Source organism: Scomber scombrus, chromosome 1 (assembly GCF_963691925.1).
Source record: "Scomber scombrus chromosome 1, fScoSco1.1, whole genome shotgun sequence".
In the NCBI taxonomy this organism is placed as follows: domain Eukaryota; kingdom Metazoa; phylum Chordata; class Actinopteri; order Scombriformes; family Scombridae; genus Scomber; species Scomber scombrus.
This window is the reverse complement of record NC_084970.1, coordinates 470,017-497,500: the sequence shown is the minus strand read 5'-3', so window position 1 is coordinate 497,500 and position 27,484 is coordinate 470,017. Positions and strand designations below refer to the sequence as shown.

At 39.8% G+C, this 27,484-nt stretch overlaps 1 protein-coding gene across 1 annotated transcript in view; it reads left to right on the top strand.

Annotated features, from left to right (window-relative positions):
• efl1 (elongation factor like GTPase 1) overlaps window positions 1-25,994 on the top strand; it is a 119,746-nt gene extending 93,752 nt beyond the window's left edge. Inside the window, exons 17-22 of the mRNA XM_062439672.1 lie at window positions 1,380-1,509; window positions 1,828-1,954; window positions 4,053-4,257; window positions 4,873-5,402; window positions 8,725-8,909; window positions 25,713-25,994. Of these exons, the coding sequence (XP_062295656.1) occupies window positions 1,380-1,509; window positions 1,828-1,954; window positions 4,053-4,257; window positions 4,873-5,402; window positions 8,725-8,909; window positions 25,713-25,901 (1,366 nt within the window). The 3' untranslated portion in view covers window positions 25,902-25,994. The remainder of the gene's footprint in view (window positions 1-1,379; window positions 1,510-1,827; window positions 1,955-4,052; window positions 4,258-4,872; window positions 5,403-8,724; window positions 8,910-25,712) is intronic.
• The last annotated feature ends 1,490 nt before the right edge of the window (window positions 25,995-27,484 follow it).

Here is a 27,484-nt window from a genome sequence, read left to right as displayed (position 1 = left end):
GATGCTAACAGAAGACCTATTCTGTGAAGGCAATGAGACAAGAAGATTGAGGGATGCTTGTTGGTGGCATTCTCTCTCTTTCTCTCTCCATGAGCTGGTGTGACGGTGGTGCGACCAGCATTTCCCATTTGACATTTGCCTCTCCTAGTCCTGACTGTGGAGTGTCTTTGTCCATGTCCAAGTCTACGTCTCTGTCATCGTGTGGAGTGTAGGGGAAATAAGGTATATGATCGTCAGTTTGTTTTAGACATTAGTAACAGAGACTTTGCTTCAAGAAGTTCTGGCTGGGAGAGCCAAATCAGCTGAGTGAGCTTGGTCTGCTTTGCCCAGTAGGCCCAAAGGAGACAACGGCATTATGCCGGAAAAGAGACATCAAAAGCAGTGTTGCAGGACGTGGAACCATGGAAGCTCACCAGCTGTTATCGAACTGAAACAATTACTTTCTCTTTAAATGCTCATTATAACAACTAGAAACTGACAATAAACTGAATCATGACTCTTACCATTATGTAGAAAGTTGGCCCCATTTACTCCTTCTGTCAGCAAGCTTCTCAGAAACAACTGATCAGATTTAGAAAATATTGAATACACAGACAGGCCTTTAGGCAAATAAAAGTTGATTCAGTTTTGGTGTTGATGTGGATAACTAATCTTTCTCTTTATACTCATAACTATTACAGTAAATCAGATATAAACTTGATTCCAAATCCTAAACGTGTTTGCCAGAAAGTTCTATCAACCTTGTCTTCTAACTCATTTCTGTCCAGGACTTGTTGCTAAAGCCAGCAGTAGCTTTCACAGCTGCAGTCTGTACGTAAAATGTACTTAAGTAATCTTCTGACTTCATCTCCATCACTTCATCACTGTCCTATACTTTGATTCATAAAACTAAGATAGTGAAGATCTCCTTACTGCTGCATATGAGCATTATTTTCATTATTGATTCATCTACCGATTAATATAGTCTTATCTCTGTGTCCATAAAATGTCAGAAAATGGTGTGAAAAGCCCTGTCACATATGCCCAAGTGTCTTCAAATTGCTTGTTTTGTCTGACCGACAATCCAGGACCAAAAGACATTCAGTTCATACCCTCCATGATAAATGGTAAGAAACATATCAAATTCTCACATTGTTGAATTGGAATCAGTGAAATTTTGGTTTTTGCTGTTGCTGTACCTAAGTACAACCTTTCAGAGCTTCTAGCATGACTGTCAACTCTTTGTACGTATTTCACTCTTAGGTCTCAAGCTATATCCGAAGTTATTTATATGTATAATACATGAATATAATGCAGGAGAATGCCAAGTTGGCTTGAAGCTGGTTGTGGATAATGGAGACAGCATCATCTGTAACAGGATTTTCACTTGCTTTTTACAGGTTTGCTAAAATTGAGATCACCGCGTCCAAACCCATCATTCCATTTAGAGAAACAGTGGTACGTCCTCCAAAGTTGGACATGGTCAACGAGGAGATGGGCAGGCAGCACAAACTCGCCATCATTCACCAGGTGAGTCAACCCCACAGTCATCCAACTGTAGTCCACATCAACCTCTACTCAGTACATGTAAGTGTCTATGTTTTCTGTTCAGCATGTTCCGTCTGCTAGGTCTTTTCTGGTAAAAGGTACATAGTAGATTATGTCTTTTACAGATGGTGTGATGAAGTGACTTTACCAGGGTGGAGTCATTAGGGGGATTGGGCTGTTATAAAAAGCAGATTTGTTGGATTTACTCATATACTCATGAACACTCTAACATTAAGTTATCATTTCTCTGTACAAAGTATTCGTTTTCAGATATATTGCTATGTGTCTATGTATTCCTAGGTGAAAGACGAGGTCTCTCAGGGTCGCTCATCTGACAATTTTCATGTGGACCCCACTGGTCTGGTGACCCTCACCACTCCCAACAGACTGGCCACTGTCAGCGTCCAGGCAACCCCACTGCCTCAGGGTAAGATGTGGACATACACCAAGCTGGCTAAAGGCCTCAGAGTGCTTCAAAACAAACTAGGTTGTACAATGTGTCATCCGACCATGTCTAAAGGCAAAAGTGTTGGCTATAAATGGACTCAGTGCAAGCTGGGGCAAAATCCCCAACGTCATAGACAGGGGCAAGACACGATGAATCATACCAACAGAATTAACGATGCATACTTTCAGACAGACTCTCCTCAAAGGAATTCATGGTGTTGTACTTGGTTGTCCATGTGAAAAGAGAAAGTTACAACCCTGCTTACTTTCACACCTCCACACACCTGGTCAATCGCTGTGTGAAGTGGATTTCATTGTCAATTCGTCTACTTCATGAAGTCACAACAGTTGTCGAACGTAGCCCCTACATCCACACCATTAGATGGGGACCTTAGGCACAGTGAGGCACTTTGTTTGAAGCATACTGAAGCCTTAAAGATTCAAAGGTAAAGTTCAAATCATGTGGAACAACTGATTTCTGTTAACATTTTAAGGTCTTGGGTCCAACAACCACAGATTGTGTACATAGTGGCAGAAGGAAAAAATGAAATGCTCCAGTTAGCAGTGTCAGTGGGAAGAGACTAATAGTGGAATTTGTTTTAATCTCTCTCTACGTCTGAGGCTGTGGATAGCTCAGTGTCTGTTCATGCTAGAGAAGTAGTAACTCAGTAGAAAAATTAAATGGTTTATGTCTGCAAGTTTCCAAATTAGATAATCACAAGAACCATACTATGCAGTTTTCAGAGATAGACTTACATGCTGTAATTTCTCACACAGTTGCATTTTAAAATCACATTTTTCTTACAGTGTGGAGCTTCCAGTTGATTTTGTGGAGGTGAAACAGTCTCCAGGACAACAATGTTGATAAATGCTGTAAATCTATTTGTAGTCTGGTAGCAAAAGGTCCCACTCTAAAGAAAACATTTTCCTCGTCACTCATCAGGAGAGCAGTGACTGCAGGAACACCTCCAGCTTCTCTGAAGTAACATTACTGTATGTTGTCTTTCCTGGCGGTCTTGTTGCCTTTCTACCTCCATTCTTCATTTTCCTGTGTTCTCCAGCTCAAATAAATACAGTTGGCCAGTCCATTCAATGACTCACAATCATCCTCTAATAGTCCATGGAATGATCCAATTGCAGGTTATGATTTACAGTCCACATAAACAAGATTGAATCACTGACAGCAGAAACCTGGATTTGACCGAACCTCCTAAAGTTCTGTTGCTGTTGGTTATGATTTACAATCCGCAATCAGGACTGAATCATTGACAGAACACAGCCGGAGTCGACTGATCCTACTGAAGCTCTGTTGCTGCATGGTCCTATCAATGAAACATCAAGGAAGCCCAACTGAAGCCCCAGTGAAGCATTTACCCCTACCCCGCTTAAGGAATGATTGCTGATTATAAGGGATTTTAAAACCAAGTCCTATGAGCTCAACTGTCATTGTACTTAGTTATTTTAGTTTCCTTACAGTCTAACTGTGGTGAAAGTCAGTTTCATACATGTACCCAAGCCAGCATGGGTGGGAAGTGGCTAGTACTGTGTTTACTTACTCTGTGTTTACTTTAGATCTCACACATTCATAAAAAATCTGAGCCTGTTAGTGGCAAAAACAATCACTTTTAGTGGACGCACTTGCCCCCAGGGATTACATGGCGGCTCATTTTGCAGTTGCCAGCCGAAGCAATCTTGCTCAATACCAGACCAATTTCAAAAATGTTTGTCCCCATTTGACACTTAGACCCCAAACAATAGGAAATGGGGTCCAGGTTGAAAAATACCAGAACTACCCTTTAACTAATGAAAGTATTTTTCTCTATTCCTTCTCTGTGTTATGATACTCAACTTACATATATAATGTACATATGTGTTTTGGTGAAGAAGGAAAAAAAAAGAATAGCTCACTGTGTCAGAAAGACCAGGTTAAGGTCCACTGAAGTAAAACTAATTTTCAAAAACATATTTTTAAACAAAGGAAACTCTAATGAAGACTTAAGCTACTGAGGTTTGAAGTGTCTCATGCCTTAATTCCACCGTTCCTAATAGCCTTGTGAATGATATTTTTGCACTGTCAGAGGTGACCAGTCTGTTGGAGAGTAGTTCGGAGCTGATTCGGACTCTGGAGCAGATCAACATGTCCCTGAGAGAGGGAAAGAATCTGGAAGTCAGCCCCAGGACCCTGGAAGCCATCACTGAATTCAAGGCCAAGCTGGAGAGTCTGCTGCAGGGGAGGAAGTGGAGGAATGCTGTGGAGCGTATATGGGCCTTTGGTCCTCGCAGGTCTGACACTGACTGTAGTGACATGGACGTTGGTTCACATAGAATGTAACATTCTATGAATGATTAGAAGAACAGATAATAGAATAGAGTTGACTGACCTTTGGAAGTAATCTTAGACTTTAATTAGATCAACTGCAGAAAGAACCAGGCATTTATTCAAGTTGGACCTGTTTTTATAAGCATATAAATCATATTTTAATTAGAGACCTGTTTTTAGGTGAAAAGCTCTAATACCTGGGTTGGTCTGAATGGGGTATAATGGACTAAGTGGTGAACATAGTAGTGAATTTAGCAGCCAAAGAAACATATTATATAAATATGTGTTCTCAGGAAATAGTAAGACCTAAAACAGATTTAAAAAGAGAGGGAATATTTGACTTTCATTCATCAGGTGGACACAAACACAAACTAGAAAGCTGTTTGTGAACATATATCAATGTTGTGCTCACAGCTTGATGTGTCCAAGTGGCCAGAAAATATCAATTATTGCAGCTTTTAGGTAGAAATAGAGATTTAGTATTTCCTACCAAGTTAAAGAAGATAATTGTGAAAACGTAGCACCTTATTTTTCATACCTTGTAAAGTGTACTCACCATGTTACTTTAATGCTTTCAGGTATGGTCCCAACATTCTGCTGAACAGCGTAGAGGGCTACCAGCGGCCCTCTGTGTGGCAGTTTTTGGGCAGGGGAGAAAAAGCTGGTGAGGCTGGATCTCAGGCCCCTGTTCTACGAGACTTTGACAACAGCATCGTCAGCGGCTTCCAGCTAGCAACCCTGTCAGGGCCTATGTGTGAGGAGCCCCTGATGGGAGTCTGCTTTTCCCTAGTGAGATGGGACATCCAGTCTTCAGCTCCACTACAGCATCAGGTCTCCTTGGAGGAAGATCTGACATCCCATGAGGCTTTAGCAGACAGTAAAACGGGAGGAGGCAGTGAGACAACTGCACAGGTGGAGGGTGCAGCAGTAGAGCCGAGCCAGGCTAGACGGAGGCCAGAGGCTACCTCTCTAGACTGCTACGGGCCTGTCTCAGGCCAGCTGATCGCTGCCATGAAGGAGGCGTGCCGTCACGCCTTCCAGGCTCAGCCCCAGAGACTCATGGCTGCAATGTATACCTGCGAGATCATGGCCTCCGCTGAGGTGCTGGGTAAGAGAATACAGAGCATAGCCGACCAAATCATACCACTGTTCAAGGAGGCACTACAGATCTGGTGGACTGCTGGTCTTTGTTTGTCTAGAACAACATTTTGCAAACTAGGTTTCAGGTCTAACAGAGGAGTCAGGCCTTGTGTCTCGAATACTTAAGTAATAGCATTTTTTGATGAGGACTAACAGATCAACATTACAATGAAGGCATAGATTTTAGAGAAAATGTGCCTGGTTAGAATTACCTCCATCTTGTACCATCAACTTTTTTTTAGCGTTTGTAGCCAAATAAGGAGGTTGTCAGTGTGAAGCTGGTATTTTTGGAAGCAGTTATTCCAGTTAAAGCTTGTGTTACTTTCAAAAGGATGAATAAGATAATCATCATCATTGAAAGGCAGCATAGTTGGTGTTCTATCAGGTGTATCTCCTTCAGAGTAATGTCACAGATCCTTAGTCCACACTAGTACAAAAGGGTCACTTTTAATAATAAAACAAACAAAAAATCAGTTTAATCATGTTATCCAGGACTGCCTCACACTACCAAACCCTCATCCCTTCCCCACACAGACACACACACACACACACACACACACACACACACACACACACACACACCACCCTCATTTACAGGCACAAGATGTCCTGAAAATGTCACTGGTAGTAATTACAGCACCCGAACAACAGGTGAGCCTGCAGAGCTCTCAGCCTCACAGCTCAGTATTGACTAATGCTCCACAACACCCCCTAAATCGTTTGTCCTCTGAAAGTCATTAAGATGAAAATGAGGCTTGAAATGCCGTTTAATGTTTTGGTAAACAATTTCTGCGGGCTTATTAGTAGCCACAGCAGCTTGTTACACAAAGAATTGCTTCGTCAGCTGAATGTGAGCGGGCAGATTAAGTGAGCCATTAACTGAAAAATATCCCAAAATCTCTTTGACTTTGTGTTTGAGAAGCATTAATACCTCTGCTGATGCTGCTCATTCTACCCTGCGTCCAATTAGATCAACTACTTAACTAAGCCATATAGATTTATTCCATTAGTGTGGGTTTAAATGGAAACCCCTCATTTTTAAATGTTCCATTCAGCTATGCTCCTTTAGATTGAACTCCCTCATGTCTGTGAAAGCAAAAAAAAAACTAGAAAGCAGCTCATTCTTTTCTTTCTGACATATTACAGGAGGCTTTTAATTTGGGGGAAATCTTCAGGTGTCACCACCAATTCTATCCTATGAACATCATTCATCTCTATTACATACACCAGAGAGTGCACTGATTTACTGTACCTGACATTGATTACACCTATTGTTATGTGATTGCATAGGTTGAATGCATCCATATTTTCCTTCTTCACATCACATGTAACTAGTTTCATTAATACACAGAGTGGTAGTTTATTATCTGGCCACATAGTTCATGTTCATGTTCACAGTGTTTCTGCTTTACACACTTACGCTGGATAATTGTTCACACATGCAGGAGCTTGTTGCTGTTATCAGCATCACACTGTCTATATGCTCTCTTTAATAATGTGTGCAAGTGTGAACCTTGTCTGTCATCATCATCAAGCTGATTATGTGTTACTCTGAGTGTGTATACAGTGTTCATGTGTTAGACCTATGTCTGTCCCCACTCTCAAATCTGGAGTAAGGTATTATTAAAGGGTAAGTCACACTTTCCACATGTGAGGTTAGGTGAGGGTCTGTGTGATGTTCACAAGACTATAGGCAGACACCTGATGGAGTATGTATAGAGCAGCTTCCACTGCCCCCCCTGCTATCAAGTCCAAGTACTTTTTGCATCATATCAGGGTTTAAAACAGGTTCACAAGTCTGTTTTATTTCAATTCTCATGTGCCATATGTACACATAAAGAGATACTGTTCATTGTAATTATTATGTCTACATAGTGGCCATGAAGGGTTTCTTTTCTAGTGCGACTCCAGTGAAAGAGATGGGAATCACAGAGACCCAATCCACAATCTGTTATGTGTAAAAATGCATTCTGAAGGTCAGGTTAAGCTGCAGGGGAGGAACAGACACCAAGATGGTCTTTTATTCAAAGAAACTTCATCATGATGGTGTCAGACTATGTTTTTTAGTCTCACTACTTGTCACGTACTTTTATTTTTTATGCTTACTAAGCATTCTGATCATGCAGCTGTTGCCATCGTTCTTTTGTGTAGTTACCGTGGTTACAGGTGTTGTTTTGGTCCCTGAAAAGGTTAGGGTGAAAGTCAGTGTTTACTTGTTGACACACACAGTGTCCATGTGACTCTCCTCAGTAAACTGTGTTTGAACACAACATCACTGCTCACCTAGCATTAGCATTAACATTAGCACGGCTGCCTGTTCTCACCTGTTCACTACAATGCTTTTCACTGTCTACATTTATCTTGACAAGAGAAGTTCAAATATGGGATAACATAACGTTTCTATTTCTTTAGTGAACATGTAGATGAACATTTAGATGGTGACTGCCAACATTTACTGAGTCATTCTTTCTGAGGGCAACAGGAGAGTCTTTTGACTGAGAGCAACATTAATTTACATCCACATGCACAGCACTTATTAATGTTGCTAATGTTATTAGCTTTTTAAATGTATAAACGTTGGCATGCTTCCTTAGTTTGTCCAGCTGTTATGTTGCTGCTTCTTGTCTAATTCTCAGAGGATCATAGATTCATTTAGTAGAAGCAGAGAGTATGAAGTTAGCAGTATAGCTGTGGACAGTGCACTGTGTGTACAGTTTAGGATATTTACTGGTGAATAAATGCTACAACTCCAGCCAAGTTACCATATCTTGTTTGTTTCTGCCAAAAAACAAGCAGTGACACCCAAGGAGGCATGAGAGCAGCTGCTCACTATCAGCTCTGTGTGTTTACAGCAGAGAGCAGGAGGGAGGACAGACTCTACTGCTGCTGCACATGGTCAAGGATCAGACACTTTCAATGTATAATTGTAGCATCTGTTATCCCACTAACTATTGATAACATGAGTTTTTGGGGAAATTACCTAAATGGGTTTTATTTATATTTAAAGGGGAAGTAATGTAATTGGTATATTCGTGTTTATGACCAGTAACACACAGTGAGATGTTGTGGTCAGAATCACACACCCACCCCTTACTAGGCCTAACAACGTCTCCGGTGTAAACCCTCTACAAGTCACTCTAATGTTGACATGTGCAACAGGAACCTTTGTCTTAGTGGCAATGACACCTCTATGCAAAAGCACAGTTTGAGTCTTAGTCTCCAGTTTGTTGAAAATAACATGTTCTGTGTGTACTGGGGTGAGTCCTGATCCTGTGTCTCCCTCCCCTCAGGCCGAGTATATGGCGTCCTGGGGAAGCGAGAGGGTCAAGTCCTCCATGAAGAGATGAAGGAAGGGACAGATATGTTCCTTATCAAGGCCGTTCTGCCTGTCGCCGAGAGCTTCGGATTTGCTGACGAGATCCGCAAGAGGACCAGCGGATTGGCCAGTCCACAGCTGGTCTTCAGCCACTGGGAGGTAAATATTATTACAGAATTATTATATATGGAAGCAGCATATTCACTGTAATAGAAACAGACTATACATCTGGACTTCAGGGTCCCATTTACACCTGGTATGAACATGTGATCTGAACCTGACCTTTTACAACAAAACCACATCTCCTTGGGACCCCTTGTTTCTTTTTTCTTCATTCCTACCGTGTTAATCATCTCACAACCCTACAGATTTACTTTATGAGTGGTGCTGTCCAGATTTCCACTGGTTGACTCCACAGGAAGTGGAGCTGTGGAACTGGATGTGCATATATATGTTGTATGACATACATAGCAAATGGTGGGGGTAGTTCCAGGACTCTGGTTCTACTGTCGAGCCCCCTGGAGATGTCATGGGCTTAATTCGACGAAACATTGAGGAAGGGAGGTGCCCATTTGACAACCTGCAGAAGCCACTCAACTCAGGCTGATATCCCAGTGGCAGGTGGTGCCTTTGAGGAAAGTAGGATGAGGAGAGCGATGCCATTGGCTCAAGGATGGCGCAGGGCAGAGTACCTGTAAAGTTGAGCCAGTAGTGATACCCCTAATTACTGTTATACACCAATGAAGTGGTGTTTAGTGTTTGGGCTTCTCTCTTGACCTCCACACTAAAGTTTTAATGCTGGAAATATGGATGCGTAAACTTGCAGATGTAATTTAGACTTTATTAAAATGATTGTAAGTGATCGTAAAATATAAAACTTGGAAGGTGATTACACTTGAGTTTAATCTTTAATCTGTCTACACTCCGAGATGACACTGCAGTGATGTCGTGATGTATCCAATCAGTCCATCTGAGATTCACACAACTCAAGTTGCACGATAGAACAACAGTGGGAATTGTTCCAGAGATTTATTCCAGTATGGCTGATGGCCAGTACAGCACTGGTGGTAACCTGTTGTTGCGGCTGTAAAACGGTGGAGGAATTGTTTTAAATGTCACACAACCCCCGCAAAATGAGAATTTGATCGGTTTGCTCTGATAACATTTGGAAAGTCCAAAAGAGCCACATGATTAACGACCAAACAGCCAGTACAGGAATGGCACGCCCCAACATGAGATTTAAAAACTGTATAATGTGAAATACACAGAGATTTATCTGGTGGTGAATCAGCATTCTGTGAACTCCTTTGGCAAGAGCTTGAATGTAACAGACATTCATTATATGTAAAAGTCCACACTGCAGATTTAAGGTGAGTCTGGGGGTTAATTGTGGTCTCTCTCGTGAGTTAACAGCAACAGGCTGCATGTCCAGAGCCGCCTCCAGTTCTCTGATCTCTTTCACCAGTTCTTCCTCCACTCTCTGTTTTTGGCTTTCCTCTCTTAAGGCTGCCATCTCAGCCTTCAATGCTCACAGCTCAGTCTCAGAAAGCTGTTTCTCAGCTGCAAGCAGCGCCTCTGCTCTCTCTGTCTCAGCTGTGAGTTTCTTAGATCTCTGGGAGAGCAGACTTGACAAATGATGCTCCCATGTGTGGTCCACGGCGTGCCAGACACATTTAAATAGAGATATAGTAAGTCATAAATCCACAATGTAAATGTCCAAATGTAACTGAAATACAGCTAATAGATGACTGCAGAATTAAGAATATAATTGTATAGTTTATAGTTAAATCAATGTAATTTCAAACATAAAAAGATAAAAACATAGCAAGAGTATCAATAAAATCAATCAATCAATCAATCTTTATTTATAAAGCGCCAAATCACAACAAAGTCATCTCAAGGCACTTTACACATAGAGCAGGTCTAAACCGTACTCTTCAAGTTTAATTTTAAAATGAAATAAACATTAAATCCTGGCAACAGTCTTAATAAACACATTCTCATAAACAACACAAGTTAAATATTGCATGTTTAAAAAGTAAGGAAGTAGTACACACTTATAATTTCCTACCCCTCATAAACTCATTCATAAACTCATATATAATTAATTATCCCAATTCTATGTACAACCCCAATATCCACTCAAAGTAAGTCACATAAAACGTAAACAGTTAACACAACATCAACCTTATTCATATACCTCTGTTTGTGTATGTCTTATTGAACCGATGTACATCCAGACCTTTCTACAAAGTGGTAAGTAGTGACTTGATCATTTGTTAATGATGAGCAACAGGAATTCATTATATGCATTAATTCATGCATTAAATCATCATGAGTCATGCATTAGATAAGCATTACTGAAGTATCTCATTACCCTTATTATAAAGTGTTACCTAAATCATTTTGGAACATTACGGTATCTTACTGCTTTTTGTCCACCCAACACTTTGCTGTGCTGTCTGAAGGTGTTGGCCTCATGAAGATGCCCGCCTGGTTTTTAATATGCACATGTTTTGAGACTACACCATGCTGACTTCTCTCTTCAGCACAGCTTCCAGCACCAATAATTCCTTTGTTCATATACCGGTATGAGGAAGATGGTGTGATCAGACTTGTTGAATGTTGGAAGTGAATTCCTGCCCTCTCTGGTCAGATATAAAATGTTTTTAAGAAGTGTGGCAGAACTTTTTAAAGTTTGCCTTATTAAAAACCCCTGTCACTATGTGGGCATTAATGGGGTACCTGTCTGGTGCTGCAACAGAACACCATGCAGCTCTGACAATACTGCCTCTGCATCTGCCAGCAGTGGACCAAAGTGAACTCTGGAAGAAGGCAGAGGGATGGTATGAGATCATTAAATGTTCCATACCATGTGAGGAGGGGTGGGGAAGTTGGATTACATCAATTGTTCATCATGAGACAGATTACACCGGCTGGACGTTGGAGACGAAGGAGTTGTTTGATGGTCAGGTGGCACAATCCGGCAACTGGGGGTTGAGCCATGTACCAGCCAGAAGACAAAAGATGCCACAGTCCTCCATCTCCTATTGGAATCCAGTCCTTTCCCCCAAGATCATCCATCCTGCTCTCCAAGTGTTGGACACTTGCAAGTAGTGCACTGGACAGAGGTGAACGATGGGCATGTTCCCAACACCAGCTTTGACCTCACTGAACTTTTTTCTTTCACCTTCGCCAAGATGTACCCCCATAATTATCGTGATTGCCATGGTGAACGTCTCAATGATCCCTCAAAAAACTGTATAAACTGGTCATTTGAGTCAAATCCAACCCCAAAAGTGTGCTGTGCTCATATGTCCTAAAGCAGCGGTCTCAAAGGTCTTGAATCTTTTGTGTTTTTTGATTGCAGTGAGTTACTGTATGCGTGCATTTGTACCTGCGATAACATGTGTTTTTCCTTATCCAGATAAGATGTCCAGATACAGACCATATGTTAATACCAGGTGGAAATGGGGTCCATGTCTCATAACAGTCCATTTCCTGAGGATATTTTATTTAGAGCAGCTCCAATACTTGTGTTGCTGTGTCAGCATTTTTTCCTCTTCAGGGATTTAATATTGTAGAACTGGATGTCTGTTTTGTGTTGTGTTGTTCTCCTTCATATAGTTGCTCACTTTTTAATAAGAAGTCATGGTGTGATTTTGCTATTGCCACATAGGTTTTGGGTTTTTTTCCCTCAACCAGTTTGCACTAAATGTGTAGATAGATAGATAGATAGATAGATAGATAGATAGATAGATAGATAGATAGATAGATAGATAGATAGATAGATAGATAGATAGATAGATAGATAGATAGATAGATAGATAGATAGATAGATAGATAGATCGATCGATCGATCGATCGATCGATCGATCGATAGATAGATAGATAGATAGATAGATAGATAGATAGATAGATAGATAGATAGATAGATAGATAGATAGATAGATAGTATTGTATTCATTCTCATTGGGGAAATGTATCCAGTAGCTCATAGATATATACTATAATAAACAGTACATGTATTAGATTAAGCCAGTAAGTTTCAGACTGGATGTTACATTTTGTAAAAATGAGCCTTTTTTATTTACACTTTGCCAAAATGGGGATTTGAGTGTAAACTATAGGGAAAAAGTCTAATTAAATCTATCTATTTAAAACCAGGCATGGAGTGTGACTGAGCTTGTTATGTGGGGCTGTAGGTCACTGTGGCTGTCTGGTTAATGAGACAGATCTCTCAGGGGAGAAGGGATCAAAGCTGTGTTAGACAACATGTGTGTTAGACGGTTATACCTGCCGCTTGGTTGGCTTCAGCCCGAGCTCAACACACATGCACACACACACACACACACACACACACACACACGCTTAACGTCCTCCAGGCCATATGGACAGTGTCAGTTGGGATAATGGTTCGAGTTGTCTGTGAGGTCACAGAGTTGATATACAGACACATGACAGACAGAATCTTCTCATTGTGATTTAAATCTCTGCAGTATTATTTGAACCACATACTGATCAAGCACTGATATAGGTGAAGTGATAAAACTACAATACATTACAGCCACAAATGTAACGCTAAGCTATGTATCAGCAAGGTTCAGGTTTAATAAAGGAATTATTTCTTGTTCAAGAAAGACTCATTTCACAGTGACATATTGATTCTGTTGTAATGTATCTGTGTTTTCAGCCACTGGCTTGGTAATGCTGACTTGGACTGTGACTATGAGGTTAATCTTTCCTCTTGACCTTGCATTTATATCCACAAATGAACAGAGGAGGGATTGTAGCTTCAGTTTTTACTTTTACAATTTTAGTGGACCAAAGATCAGTTGACCAAATAAAACAAACTTTAGTTATGATATCCAATATTTATTTAATACCAGACTGTTTTCAGTCTTTGACTGGCTGAAGTCCTTTATCCCAGAGGACATTTAAATACTCCATGATGATTCTAGGTTAGACCTGAACTGCAAACTGGATTTTTGCTTATAGTCAGATTTTTTTCTGTCAACTGGTCTAAACACAGTAAAACTTTCATTTCAGTCATTGTTTCATTTCAAATCAAATATACAAGAGACAAAACAATCTAAATGTGTCACTGTCCAACTCTCTGCTTACCAGCTGCTAGTTTCCACCATACTGACTACTGAAGGATTACTGTAATGACTCAGAAGGTGCTAGACCCAAAAGCACAAATTCAGAGGCAAAATCAAGTACAAACAAACACAATTTATTTAAATAACAAAACAATGAACCATGCTTCAAACTAAAGAAGCTAACGAAAGTAAAAGACCTCTAGCAAAAGGGCAGGATGAGAGCAGGGCATGTGGCTTTACAATCTGACAGAGAGTAAATGAAAAAGGGCTGAACATAAAAGGGAGAGTGAGACGAGAGGGAGGTTGATGACGGCCAGCTGTGGAAGAAGGGTGGGGGAAGCTCAGGTGAGGGGAATGAGGTGATTGCAGGGCAGGGAGTGGCAAGATCTGGGCGGGGAAGGTCAGGTGAGGAGAATGAGGTGATGTGATTGCAGGGCAGAGGGTGGCAATGACAGGAGGTTTAGTGAAAATGCAGATGAACAGAGCGAGTAAACAAAAACAGTCCTAAGCAGATGATCCCGTGATAATTACAATTTCAAAACTACCATACACTGTAAAAGTCCTCAATGTAAACAGAGCAGGAAGGAGAGCAAAATAACTCACTGATCTACAGTGGTGTGAGGACAGGATGATATCACACGATGCATGCATGTGCACATAGCAGGCACACGAACACACACTTCACACTTAAGGGCAGGCAGGGACACAGTCATTACACACTGTGGCAGCCCCAAAGAGTTTAAAGAAAATGTGGGTATATGACAGCTTATAGCAGACACATCATCCTCCACCAAGATGTCTGCGTGTGTTTAACGTGCCCAGGGCAAGAAGAGTCAGACATATCACACAGATAGGTTTTAATAAAAGGACACAGTAAAGCTCATGATGCCTCTGCACATATGTCTGTCACTGCCATTCCTCTGAGAAGAGCTGTGGAGGACAAAGCTCTCATAGAGTGGGCAGGAATACCTGGGGGGGGCCTTCTCACGCTGCCACATACAGTATGTCTGTGTAATAGCTTCACACAGCAAGTGGGCCAAGCTCTGTTTTGTCAGAGGCCTTCCCTGAGAATGCTCTCTGTAATGCACATCATGTGTTGTGCACTTTCATTGGAAGTCTAAAGGCTACTGCCTTATTGTGCTTCATGAAAAGCAAGTTCTTTAAAAATCCACTGAGTAGAGGAGATATTTTAGATGCTAAACATGTTGGCTTTCCCATTTTCTTCTCTAATGTTACATTTGTTGGTTTTCTTACAAAATACACTTAAGTAGAATATCATCTTATTGATATTTCTTTTCTCAGAAAGTAGTTCAGTTACATCACTTGTGAAACTTGGATTAGGTTACTGTCTGTATTTTTAACAATTAGTACTGGTATTGGTAGCCCTTCCACCCCTGCATACATAATCTATACAGTCATATATTCACATGTGTACACATACACATCCTTCAAAAGCAAAAAGAAGGAAAAATAGGAAAAAGATCAAAGTTAGGCTTTGATGTTTCATGACAGAAGCAGGCCCCCTGCTGCCGTTTCTATACTATATATATGTCCTCTACTGCTTCTAGCCATGTGTTTATCTTAGGAGTTTCCAATTTTTTCCAACTTCTTGTTATTATAGGCTTTGAGACATGTTCCCAACAGTATATTGTGTTTCTGCAGATCCCCCACTTTCCTGAACATCTGTTCTATTATATGTAAGATATCTGACCAGTAGATTGAATATATGTGTATGGTCAGCATGTCATTGGGGGGGTGAAGTGGGCGGGACAGGCAGTCAAACTGGCCATTCTGAACAGAGCTTCTACAGAGTGAGAAAGCTGCTGTGCTGTTTGATCCTTGCTGTATTTTCCCCAAAGCATAGATACATTTTATTAAGACCCAGAGAACTATATTCACTTATAGAAAAGGGATATACCAACAAATAATCTCCTTATCAGAACACAAAACTCAACATTATTTTAAATGAAGATCACATTTTGCTTCAGACCCCTCCTTAGTTTGCTGTCAGTGTACAAAGTTCATGATTGGGTTCAAAATCTGGGATTGGAAAATGTCCCTTTAGTTTCACTGACAGTAGCAGTCATTGTGTGTTTATGCCATATAGACCAGTTCAACATGGACAACTAAAAGAGACAGGCCATAAAGCTCGATGCCCCAGATGTAGATAAGAGGTGTAACAGTCACTTTTACACACATGCCTTAAGGTCTTTGAGGAGGCTTCATGGTAGGACCATTCCTCTAGTTGTGTGCTTTCTGGAGTAGGTTGGATCAACCCTGTGTCACAGTATAGCCTCAGGTCAGTGGTAGGTGCTCGTCTACATCATCCAGGGAGTCACAGTTTGTAGACCCACCATGTCTGAACACCTTCAGTCTGACTGGATATATTATACGTGATTCCACTCTTGTTTTCTTCTTCTTTCCATCTGTATCTAGCTTGAGAAGTCCTGGAAGAAGTAAATTCAGTTATCTCCAACCATTATCTCTTTTTTTACAAACAGGCTACTTACAGAACTTTTTTACCATGAGCGAGCAGAGCGCTGAATAATGTGCAGTGTGTCGGAGTAGTGATCTGATAATATCCACCTCATCATCCCCTCTGTGCCTTATTTCACCTGATAAATCTGTATGTTCTGCCCAGATTTATTTTCAAGGTATTCTACCTTTTTCCTTCATCTTTTTTTGTTCTTTTAGCAACTGTGTTTCTAGTCATCTCTCTCTCTCTTACAGCTGATGGATTCTTTGCTGAAAAAGAAAAATAAGATTAAGTTGACATCTAGCTCAAAATGGAATAAAACAAACAAAAGAATAAGAACAGTACAGTTTACAGTACATTACAATTAAAGTAATATGTGAGTGGCCACAGAAATGATCTAATAAAAAACAATTTGCTGAAGTCTTTCTAATTGTAGGATGTTGTGATTGTCTTAACATGGAGGTTAAAACTGGGATCTGAGCCCTTTAGTAGCCCTTTAGGGCCGGCTGCGGCTCAGAAGGTAGAGCGTGTTGTTGACTAATTGGAAGTTCGGCAGTTAAATTCCCGGCTCCTCCAGTCCACACGTCCATGTGTCCTTGGCCAACTTTGCTGAACCCCAAATTGCTCCCAATGGCTGCACCAGTAGTGTGTGAATGTGTTTGAGTGGTCAAAAAGACTAGAAAAGAGCTATATAAATACAGTCCATTTACTATTTAGCACACCAAGATATCTGACTCTGGTGATGATTAGATGACTAGTGATTCACTGTGAGTGCTGACATATAATTGTTCTTCTTTGGGAACATGGAAGATGATGAGCAGAAGAGGTCTAAGAATGGACATCACATACCATTTTTGTTATTTCATATTCGTACAAATTAGTCTCTATCCTGCAAATAGGATTCATCCAGTTCTGGCCTTGTTTAAGTCAATAGAAAGCCTTTAATAACTGAATGTGATCCAGTAGAACAACTCTACACTCGATCGTTCCTTTGTGGAACCTAAAATGTTGACAGTTTTTGACAAGCTCTATTTTCCCTCCGCTCTTTCTTTTAATTCCATCACTTTGCAGCTGGTTCAGTCTGTGAGTTTGAGGCTGAAGTATGAGCACACTGAAAGAAACCCGACTTCTGAACACACGCATAATGAAAAGATTAAGAGTAATTCAGCTCTGTTAAACGAGTTACGCTTACTTCAATTACATTCTTAATGTGAGTAAGATAACTTGGTTAAGGTGTTCACATGACAGAAAAAAAATAAAGTCTTTGGATCAAAAGCTGAAAATAGCAAACTCTGACTGTAATGAAATTATTAGAGTAAATGTACTGGATGTAGACGCAGGTCTGCTGGTTACACTGTTAGCCTCTTAAAGATGCGGCTGTTTCAGACATTAGTCTAACTGTTATTTCACATGTGTACCTGGATTTAATCATAGAAAAATATATTGTTAACATTTAAAATAAAAGTAGTAAAAGTAGTTATCATGATGTGTTACCAAATCCTGAATAATTGTCATAGAAAGCTGAAGTGAAACCAGAATGGCTATGTTTTATTCCAGAAGGGAGAAAAAAAAACTTGTATCAAGCCCTGGAATATAACCTCACTCAACAGTATGTTGGGTGGTTCACTTCAGATAAGATTGTCATTTAAAAAAATAATTATTTTCATCTTTATCCATTTCAAGCCACTTTCAACAGACACCACTTCCCACAAGCTCAAGATCTTTGTGGGTTAAAGGTCTCCATCTCAACACAGGCAAGTCCAGACAAGTCTGCTGCAGTTAAACATAGCAGCAGGACATACAGCACTGATCACAGCTAACACTGAGTGAGAAGAGGAGAGGTGTTAAACATCATGGATAATAGAGAACAGTACAGTTATATTTTGTGAACTGCTAACTGGAAAACTTGATGGGAGCTGTAGTTTTTTTTAGTGCTAACAAGTTAGTTCAAATCACAAAGAGTTCTCAGTCTGAGAGTAAGTGCTGTAGTATATACTTATTATGTTAGAAAATGGATAGTAAAGCCCAGGAAGGTTTTCAAATTGGTTAATGATGTAATGTAGTCATAAGCAGAGGTAAAGCAGCTATAGTTCAAACTCAATGACAACAGGGCAGCGTGTAACTGTGCAGTGGTGGAGTGTTTCAATGCAGCCTGTGTGTGTGTGTGTGTGTGTGTGTGTGTGTGTGTGTGTGTGTGTGTGTGTGTGTGTGTGTGTGTGTGTGTGTGTGTGTGTGTGTGTGTGTGTGTGTGTGTGTGTGTGTGTGTGTGTGTGTGTGTGTGTGTGTGTGTGTGTGTGTGTGTGTGTGTGTGTGTGTGAGTGAGAAAAAGAGAGCTTGTTTGATTCCTCCAACTGTGGATGCAGAATATTTAAAGCTTTGTCATTCGTCTCCGCTTTCTACATGTCTCATGATCCCTGTTACCTCACACTTGGTATGAGACGCTCTTCCGTTCACCGTCGCACAAACCCTGTGTGTGTGTGTGTGTGTGTGTGTGTGTGTGTGTGTGTGTGTGTGTGTGTGTGTGTGTGTGTTTGTGTGTGTGTGTGTGTGTGTGTGTGTGTGTGTGTGTGTGTGTGTGTGTGTGTGTGTGTGTGTGTGTGTGTGTGTGTGTGTGTGTGTGTGTGTGTGTGTGTGTGTGTGTGTGTTGGCATTTTGGGTGTGTTTGTGTAGTTTTTACTGCCAAAGCAACTGGTGTCTTTTTCCAGAAGGTTTGATCAAATAGACTAATTATCCAAGTGCCAGCAAATGAGTGTGTAGTACACAGCACAAATGTGTCACACACACACACACACATGCACACACACACACACTTTTGTATTTTCACAGTTAGGGAAGGGCTGTTTTTAGGCATAGGCGAGCTAGGCGGCTGTTTAGGGCACCACCAGCTGGGAGGCTGCCAAAGAAGGGAAGTGGAAATTTGTGTAATTAACTTGAGGCGTCCACTCTTACTGTGCTGCAGTGTTTTATTAAACCCACAGAAACCACTGACAGTCCTACAGCAGTCCAACCACAATGTACAGACCTCTTACCAATATACACACATACATAAATATATAAATGAATGAGCTTGCAAGTTACCCTGTGGCAACACTATACTCAACCTAAAGTGTGATGGGATACATATTTATCCTAAATAGAAATCACAGAGTTTTGTTGTTGTCCTCTTTACACCTTCAATACATTTTCATTCATGTTCCATACCGCTTATGCTCTAGAACAGGGATGTCAGACATACGGCCCGCGGGCCAGGACCGGCCCACCATGGGGTCCAATCTGGTCCACTGTAGAAATGTGCAAAGTATGAAAATTGCAGTAAAGTAATTCTAATTTTTCTGCTGATTCAGAGATTTGTTTTTTTCCACCCTGACCAGAATCCAATTGTCTGAAAAAACAATGATTACATATTGTGGTCATATCATATTTAAACATTCATAAATTGAACAATAATCAGGAGCGTCTGATGGTTTATTATAGTAAAGGTATAATATGTATATTATATATTATTTGGACATCATTATACAATGGTTTTACTGGTCCGGCCAACTTAAGATTGAATTGGATCGTATGTGGCCTTTGAACTAAAATGGGTTTGACACCCCTGCTCCAGAGGGTCGATGGGGGCTGAGAATGTCTCAGTGGGAGTGTTGAAAAGCTGCAGTCATACAGACAAGAAACATATTTCATATGACCTACATTCATCAAAACCACTGACATGCTACATGATGTTTTTCTGAGCACACTAATCCTAAAATGCAAAATAGGACATTAACCCTCACATACTGTTCATATCCTGACCCGTCACAGTATTTACATATAATAAGTCTCTATACCAAACCACTCTATACCTGAACCACAAATCATTCATAAAGACCTCATCAGTCACAGATAAACATGATGTATCCTTAATGAAGCTTTCAGAGAGCATAGAGAGTTTATTCTTGAGTTTTTATGATAAAAAAAACTATATACAGACACAAGAAAATGTATTTGTTACAGCTCTCAGATGTTAAAATGGGACATATTTGACCCTGAACAGTATGTAAGGGTTAAACATGAAAGTTTGATGTTAACTTGAAATAATACTTACTCATTGTAATAAGAATGAACACAACAGTGAAGAAATGGCCTGATTAACAGGCAGCATTCATCACCTGCAATCAAATGACACAAACAGGAAAGTGTGTACATGAGAACAGATAACTGTATAGGTGATGGTAGGAAGCAGGCTGAGACTTAACATAGCTGAAACTGCTCAGCTGATGTTCACCAGGTTAGCTGTTGACTGAAATAAGGCGAAGAAATATTTCCATTTTGTCAAAGTTCAGGTTTTTCAGTGTGTAGGGAAATGTTTAGTGTGTCTAATATATAATCATACACAGTAACAGCCTCTACATTAGCATTGGCCTCATCAACAAGTCATTGAGTCTTACATTTGTTTCTTAAATGTTTCAACTTGCTTGATTAATAAAGTTCTATCAGCTCCAATCATAACTCTCTATGGTCTATAAAAGCGTGTTGTGTGTGTGTGTGTGTGTGTGTGTGTGTGTGTGTGTGTGTGTGTGTGTGTGTGTGTGTGTGTGTGTGTGCGCACCATAGCCTCCTTGTCATCAGTTTAACCTCCACACGCTGACCTCTCAGGCCAGCTCATTGTCCTGCTGCCATTGTCTTTACCTCATTAAAAGTTTGTCTGTCTGATTTCATTTATCTGCAGACGCGTCCTCACAAAGAGTTAGTCCCCCCCCCCCCCCCCCCCTCTCTCTCTCAGTCTTCAGGACTCGCCTGCTGCTTAGTGCTGATGTCAGCATTCCTCCTGACAGCAATTTGATATGGCCAGGATATTGGATTAACATATGAATGAGTGCAGAGGCAGCAGGAGCAGATTTTGGAGCGTTGTATTGTTGTGTAACTGGAGGGTTAGTGGCTCCTGTGGGGACGTTTACATTAGATTTCCATCAGAATGGAGCTTTTGTTCAGACACTGAAGAATTGTGTGAATGAGTCTCGTATTGATCAGCCAAAGCCTCTGTGTGACAATGAATGTGTGTATTATATATCGTTGTAATGCCTGATCAATATACAGTTAATGCTCATATTATCAGATGATTTAAGTAAAAACTAAATGTGAAACATGTTTGAGGTGCTTTGAAAACTGTTTCCATTACATCACTTGTTGATCAGTCAGCCTTGGCAGGGTTTTATGTATAAAGTTACTTTTATTTTTGAATGTCTCACACTCCACATATTTTGTTTGAAAAAAAAGAAGAAGGAAACAATGACTATCAGCCAATATATTGTCATCACATTTATGAAACTCTCCAACATCGGTTTCAGAAATAGTTTGGACTCTAAATGTTGGATTGTGTTTCTCTCAGCTGTGTATAGGCCAACATGCACAGAGGACATCACAAAGGTTTGTTTTGTATTATATAAAAAAACAAACTTTAACCTCAATACAGATATGGAGTGTAACATTGAAGCATTCTGTCTCTTCACAATGGCACTGGATCAATCAATGTGAGCCAGTGTGACCTACATTTACCTATGAGACCAATCTGTGCAGACAATCATCATCCAGTCTAAGACCTGCAGTGCAGATCTGGTAGTGTGTGCTCAAACACGAGGGTGCCAACGTGTGCACAATGAAGAGGGAGAGTGCAAAAGAGGGAAAGATAAATGAGTGATGTGCGTTGTGGAGGGAACACCACCATTCATTACATGATGGTTACTTATGTTTTCATTTGCTCTAACCACATAAGCAATTTTTAACAGCTTGTTGGTTGAAGCTCAAACTTCTCCAAAGTTGAAAAAAATGACATCTCAGTTGAGTTTTACATCTGTCACTTTGATAGGATAATATGATTGAATAATTATGACACTGTGGCCATCGGCAGTAATATGCAGCAATATGTTTGTTGCATCAATCTCCAGTGTTTGATGTACAGAGGGTCATTCTACTCAAATCTTACTGAAAACACAGTTATGAGCAGCTTCACATTTATTTCAAGTTCCTACAGTCATGTTATTTAAAAAAGCTGTAAATATTTATACTGAACAATCAGAATCAGACGTGTCAGCAGGAAGAAGTTCTCTCTTTATATATCGGTTTGGTTTATTGGTTTATTTGCACATTTGAAGTCAGAGAAAAATAGTAATATGTGCTGGTGAGGTAGAAACCCACTGTGGGCTTATCTTAAAACCTCTCATATAACAATACAAAAATAAACCATCATTCACCTCAATTATTTTATGTACAAACATTGAGAAATAAAATAAAGCAAAACAACAAAAATGATCAATTAAATACCAAACAAACGAAATAAATAAATACATTCATAAACATTATAAAAATCTGGTTGCTTGTCTCACAGTATTTACAGCAGTGACATCATTGTCCTCATATAACCACTGCAACCTTTTTAATCATGTAAATAAAACATATAGAGTACAGATGGACTTTCAATGGAAGACATTTTTTAGATAAAGTCTATATATATTATATGTGATGTGTATATGGAGTTGTGGGTGCAAGTTTTCCTAAAGCTAGAGTCATAATGAGTTGTCATATTGTAAAATCCTAGTATGTTTATCATGTGTAAATCATATATTATTATTTCAGATATCATCAGGAATAAAAAACTCACAACAAATTAACTGCTGAGATTTGGGAACATGATGTCATCACTAAAAATAAGTCATGAAACACAAGTGTTCAGATGATCAGATTTAAAGAAACAAGGTTAGTTCAACTTATTTTAAAGAGTCCTGTATCACTAGGAATTATATCCATATTGGACAAATCAGCACGTAAGGGTCAATATTCAGTGTCAATACAGGAAGTAGTGTGTGCTTTATGTAGTGATGAGGGGGTCAGGGTGGTGAATGGGCCTTTTAATCTATACCTTCATTTGACTGAATGATCTTAATTCAAGGTCCAATTATTAGCTTTTCTGGAGCTGTCGACAACACGTCTTCATCAAGAAAATAGTGTAAGAAAGATTAAGGAGGCCATTCACATCTAATAGCAGAGACAGAGCTCACCATTTCCATTCTGTACAACCACCTGTTGATATTCAAGCCAGCTACATTCACTTAATGAAGGATGTGAGATGTGGTTGAAAGACCTTTAAAAAAGTGTGTAAATGAACCTAGAATGAACCTCAGGAATAAACTCTAGAGTTCTGTCAGCAAACGACACAATAAGAAGCACTTTGTTATTTGTTGTTATATTCTGATATGATGACACACGCTGCTGCTCTCAGATGGTGCCAGCCATCCAACTACGTTCAGCCAGTCAATCCAGCACTTGACTGTTGGAGGATACCCCCACCCCTCCTGCCCCCCTACCCCCCTACCCCTCTCTTCTTTCTCCTCACTCCCCCTCTGGATCCCATTGTACTCCAGCATATGCCAGTCACGTGCACCATGTGTGTGTCTCTTATAACCCTCTCAGTCGTTGTTTGTATCTCCCTCTCTGCCATCTGTCCCAGTGAAACCAGAGCCAGGTGCAGGACCCTGCTGCCTGCCGCCTGCGCTGATACTGTAATTGTGTGTGTGTGTGTGTGTGTGTGTGTGTGTGTGTGTGTGTGTGTGTGTGTGTGTGTGTGTGTGTGTGTGTGTGTGTGTGTGTGTGTGTGTGTGTGTGTGTGTGTGTGTGTGTGTGTGTGTGTGTGTGTGTGTGAGTGTGTGTGTCAGTCATTTTTTCAGTTGGTGCTCCTTCTGTTGGAGACAGAAGGAGTCATGGTGCTGAAACTAATAATCAATCATTTTGATTGGTTAGAAATTGGTGAACAACAGTTTTATAATCAATTCATTATTAAAGTCATGAATCTGTTTTATCATCAGGATTAGCAGCTTCTCTCTGTTTATGTTCTTGTAAAATAATTATCTTTGAGTTTTTAATTGTTTGGACAAAAGTTCTATCAACTTTTGATTTCTGACATTTTATAGACTGAACAACGAGTGAATCAATCAAATAAATAATCAACAGATTGATAGATGATGGAAATAAATGGGGGTGTTTTTCCCAGTGTGATGACATGATTGATACCAGTCTCATGTTTGTGTGCACAGAGCTGGAGGCAGGACATGGTTAGCCTACATTAGCTTAGCATAAAGACTGAAAGCAGAAGGAAACAGCGAGCCTGCTTCTGTCCACAGTGGGAAAAAAAGTCTCCTAACACCTCTGACCTGGTCTGGGTGATTGTTTATTAATCAGAAGGTAGAAATCATCACCCAAGTATATGTTAAACCTTTTTAGCCAACTTCATTCTAACGTATTACCACATGTTTTACACATGTTTTTGGAAATGATGGTGAATAGATCACATTTAAATGAAATGATAGCTCATTCCCCAGTTAATGCTGTTGAGGAGGGATAAAAATAAATAAAAAACTATTTCTCTACAAACAACATCCTGAAGTGTGGACATTACAGTAGGGTTGGCAGGTTTGGTTCCAATGTGCCTGTACAGAAACTAAAACCTGCACCACTGACTCTGCTAGATAGAAAAAATAGTTCCTAAAACATTTGTATGAGTTTAAAACCTTTTTGTGAACATATTCTTGTTCAGTATTACTAATAAATGAAATGTAGTGTAAATAAGTTCTATTATACTTGTTGATAGTAATGTAGGTTGCACAGGCTCTTTATCTGTGTAAAGTGTAATACAATCTACCTTTGTAAATGTCCTGTGTGCATGTTGATCTACATATACAGCTTAGAGACACTTAATCAAGTCTGTAGAGTCCAAATCATTAATGAAGCTGATATTGGAGAGTTACAGTTTGAATATAAACAGAGAAGCCAAAGCAGATAATTACTGGTTATAATGTAGTTTGGTGTAATAACTACATTGTGTAATGCAATGCATTATGTCTCTGATTATAACAGTAACATCAGTCATATTTAACTCTCCTTCACTTTGGTCAGAGTCATGCTAGCTGTTTCCTATCCCTGGAAGTCTTTATGCTAAGCTAGGCTAACCACGTCCAGCGCAGACATGAAACTAATATCACTCCTCTCATCTCACTCTCTGTTTACACACATTAAAAAGGTCGTGTGGGGTCATGCAGCAAATACACACAGCAGCTTTATCACTGTATCTCTGTGTGCATGATACTGGATGATATTGGAGAGTGTTGATCTTCATCAGCAGTTAAACACTCATTTATTCAGCTATTTAATCTTTCATCAGTAGAATCAGAGCATATCTAAATGTTGATAAAGCTTTTTGTCAGTAGAGAGAATGAAGATCTCTGTCACAGTCACCAAAAACAAGCTGAAGTCTGTTCACTGATTAACATCACATGGATGTTATATAGGAATGTAGGACACCTGATGTTGTCTCATCACATTTCTATCCTTCTCCTCCTTCCTGTGTCCCAGGTGATCAGCAGTAATCCATACTGGGTTCCCACCACCGAGGAAGAGTACCTGCACTTTGGAGAGAAAGCCGACTCGGCCAATCAGGCTCTGAAATACATGAACGCTGTGCGCCGCCGCAAAGGCCTGTATGTGGAGGAGAAGATAGTGGAGCACGCAGAGAAACAGAGAACACTCAGCAAGAACAAGTAGAGAAGAAAACACACAGAACATCCTCACAGCACCAGCTCCACCTGTCACACTGAGACATGCGTCCATCATCCATCCCTGCAGGACTGCACACACACACACACACACACACACACACACACAGACTGTGCTCTTCCATCACTGAGATTCGTGATCTCTTGCAGAGGGACAGATGTGCGTCTTCATCACAGCAGCAGTCAAACTGCAGCTGCACTCTTGCTGTTTATTCAACAGTCTAATTTCACTCTACACATATTTTCAATTCTTCATGAATAGGCCTGAATAATATGTTCATAATGAGAATACAATATTGTCATGAAGTCAGACATTTTTTCATGAATACATTTGTTTTCATTTGTTTAAAACTAAATAACTATTCAGGCATAAATATGAGATGTGCAGTAAATATTGGCAATTTGTAGTGTTCTATTCAGTGATAAATAAATGAAATGAACAAATGTGTTGGATTTCAGATTATTCATCATTGTGTTCTAATTGAACTCTTGTTAGCAGTAAGATCAGCACATTAGCACACACAGCTTTAAAGGTATATGATACAATACAAATAATAATGAAATGATTCTTTTTTTCATATCTTCTCCAGGAAAGTCAAAACAAAGTACCTTTCAATAATAAACACTTTTCTTTTATCAATATACCACATTTTGTTGTTTGATGCACACATTGAAAATACAAATAAAGTCAGGTGAATGGAAACGTCTTTTAATCAGTCTTTGAACAACAGGTGAACAATGATGTGAAATTTGTCTACAGGCAATTATAGACATACATACAAATATTAAGAATAAAGTCCCCATTAATAAATAAATAATGTATACATTTACTATTTTACTGTCAAGGAAATTCCTATTTTGTCTACTGAATGAAATAATGAACAGACTCATTAGTGCTGACGTGTCTCCTCTCTGCTTCAAAACATGAGCAGTGATGTCACTCAGCATTTATGTACAGGTATCATTTCATCTCATCAAATCATAATAAGATGCTTAAGATCTTACTTCTCACTAAGGATCATTGACATCTTTAGTCTTTATTTGGGTCCTCATTATCTTCCACAAAGTGGTCGCTACTAGTTTTCCTGGGGTCCCACTCCAACACAAATCACAGTGTCAGCATATAGAAAAAGGGAAGACGAGGAAAATTTTAAAATCAGAAAAATAAGTGAAAATAATTTTGCATATGAAACAATAAAAAATAGTAACTTACAATGAAAACAAAAATAAAGTTTTCACAAAAACTACAAAAAAAAAAAAAAGATCTTTTATTTTGATATCAATCAATCTTTATTTATATAGCGCCAAATCACAACAAAGTCATCTCAAGGCACTTTACACATAGAGCAGGTCTAGATTGTACCCTTTAAGTTTAATTTTAAAGAGACCCAACATTCCCACATGAGCAGCACTTGGTTTTAACAGGAAGAAACCTCAGACAGAACCAGGCTCAAAGCGGGCCGAATCTGAAAGACGGTCCCGGGGCATTATGATTAATTTAATGCTGATATCACTACAACTATGTCGTCAATATAATTTATTGTAAAAATGATGTGATCCCACCAGGTTTTC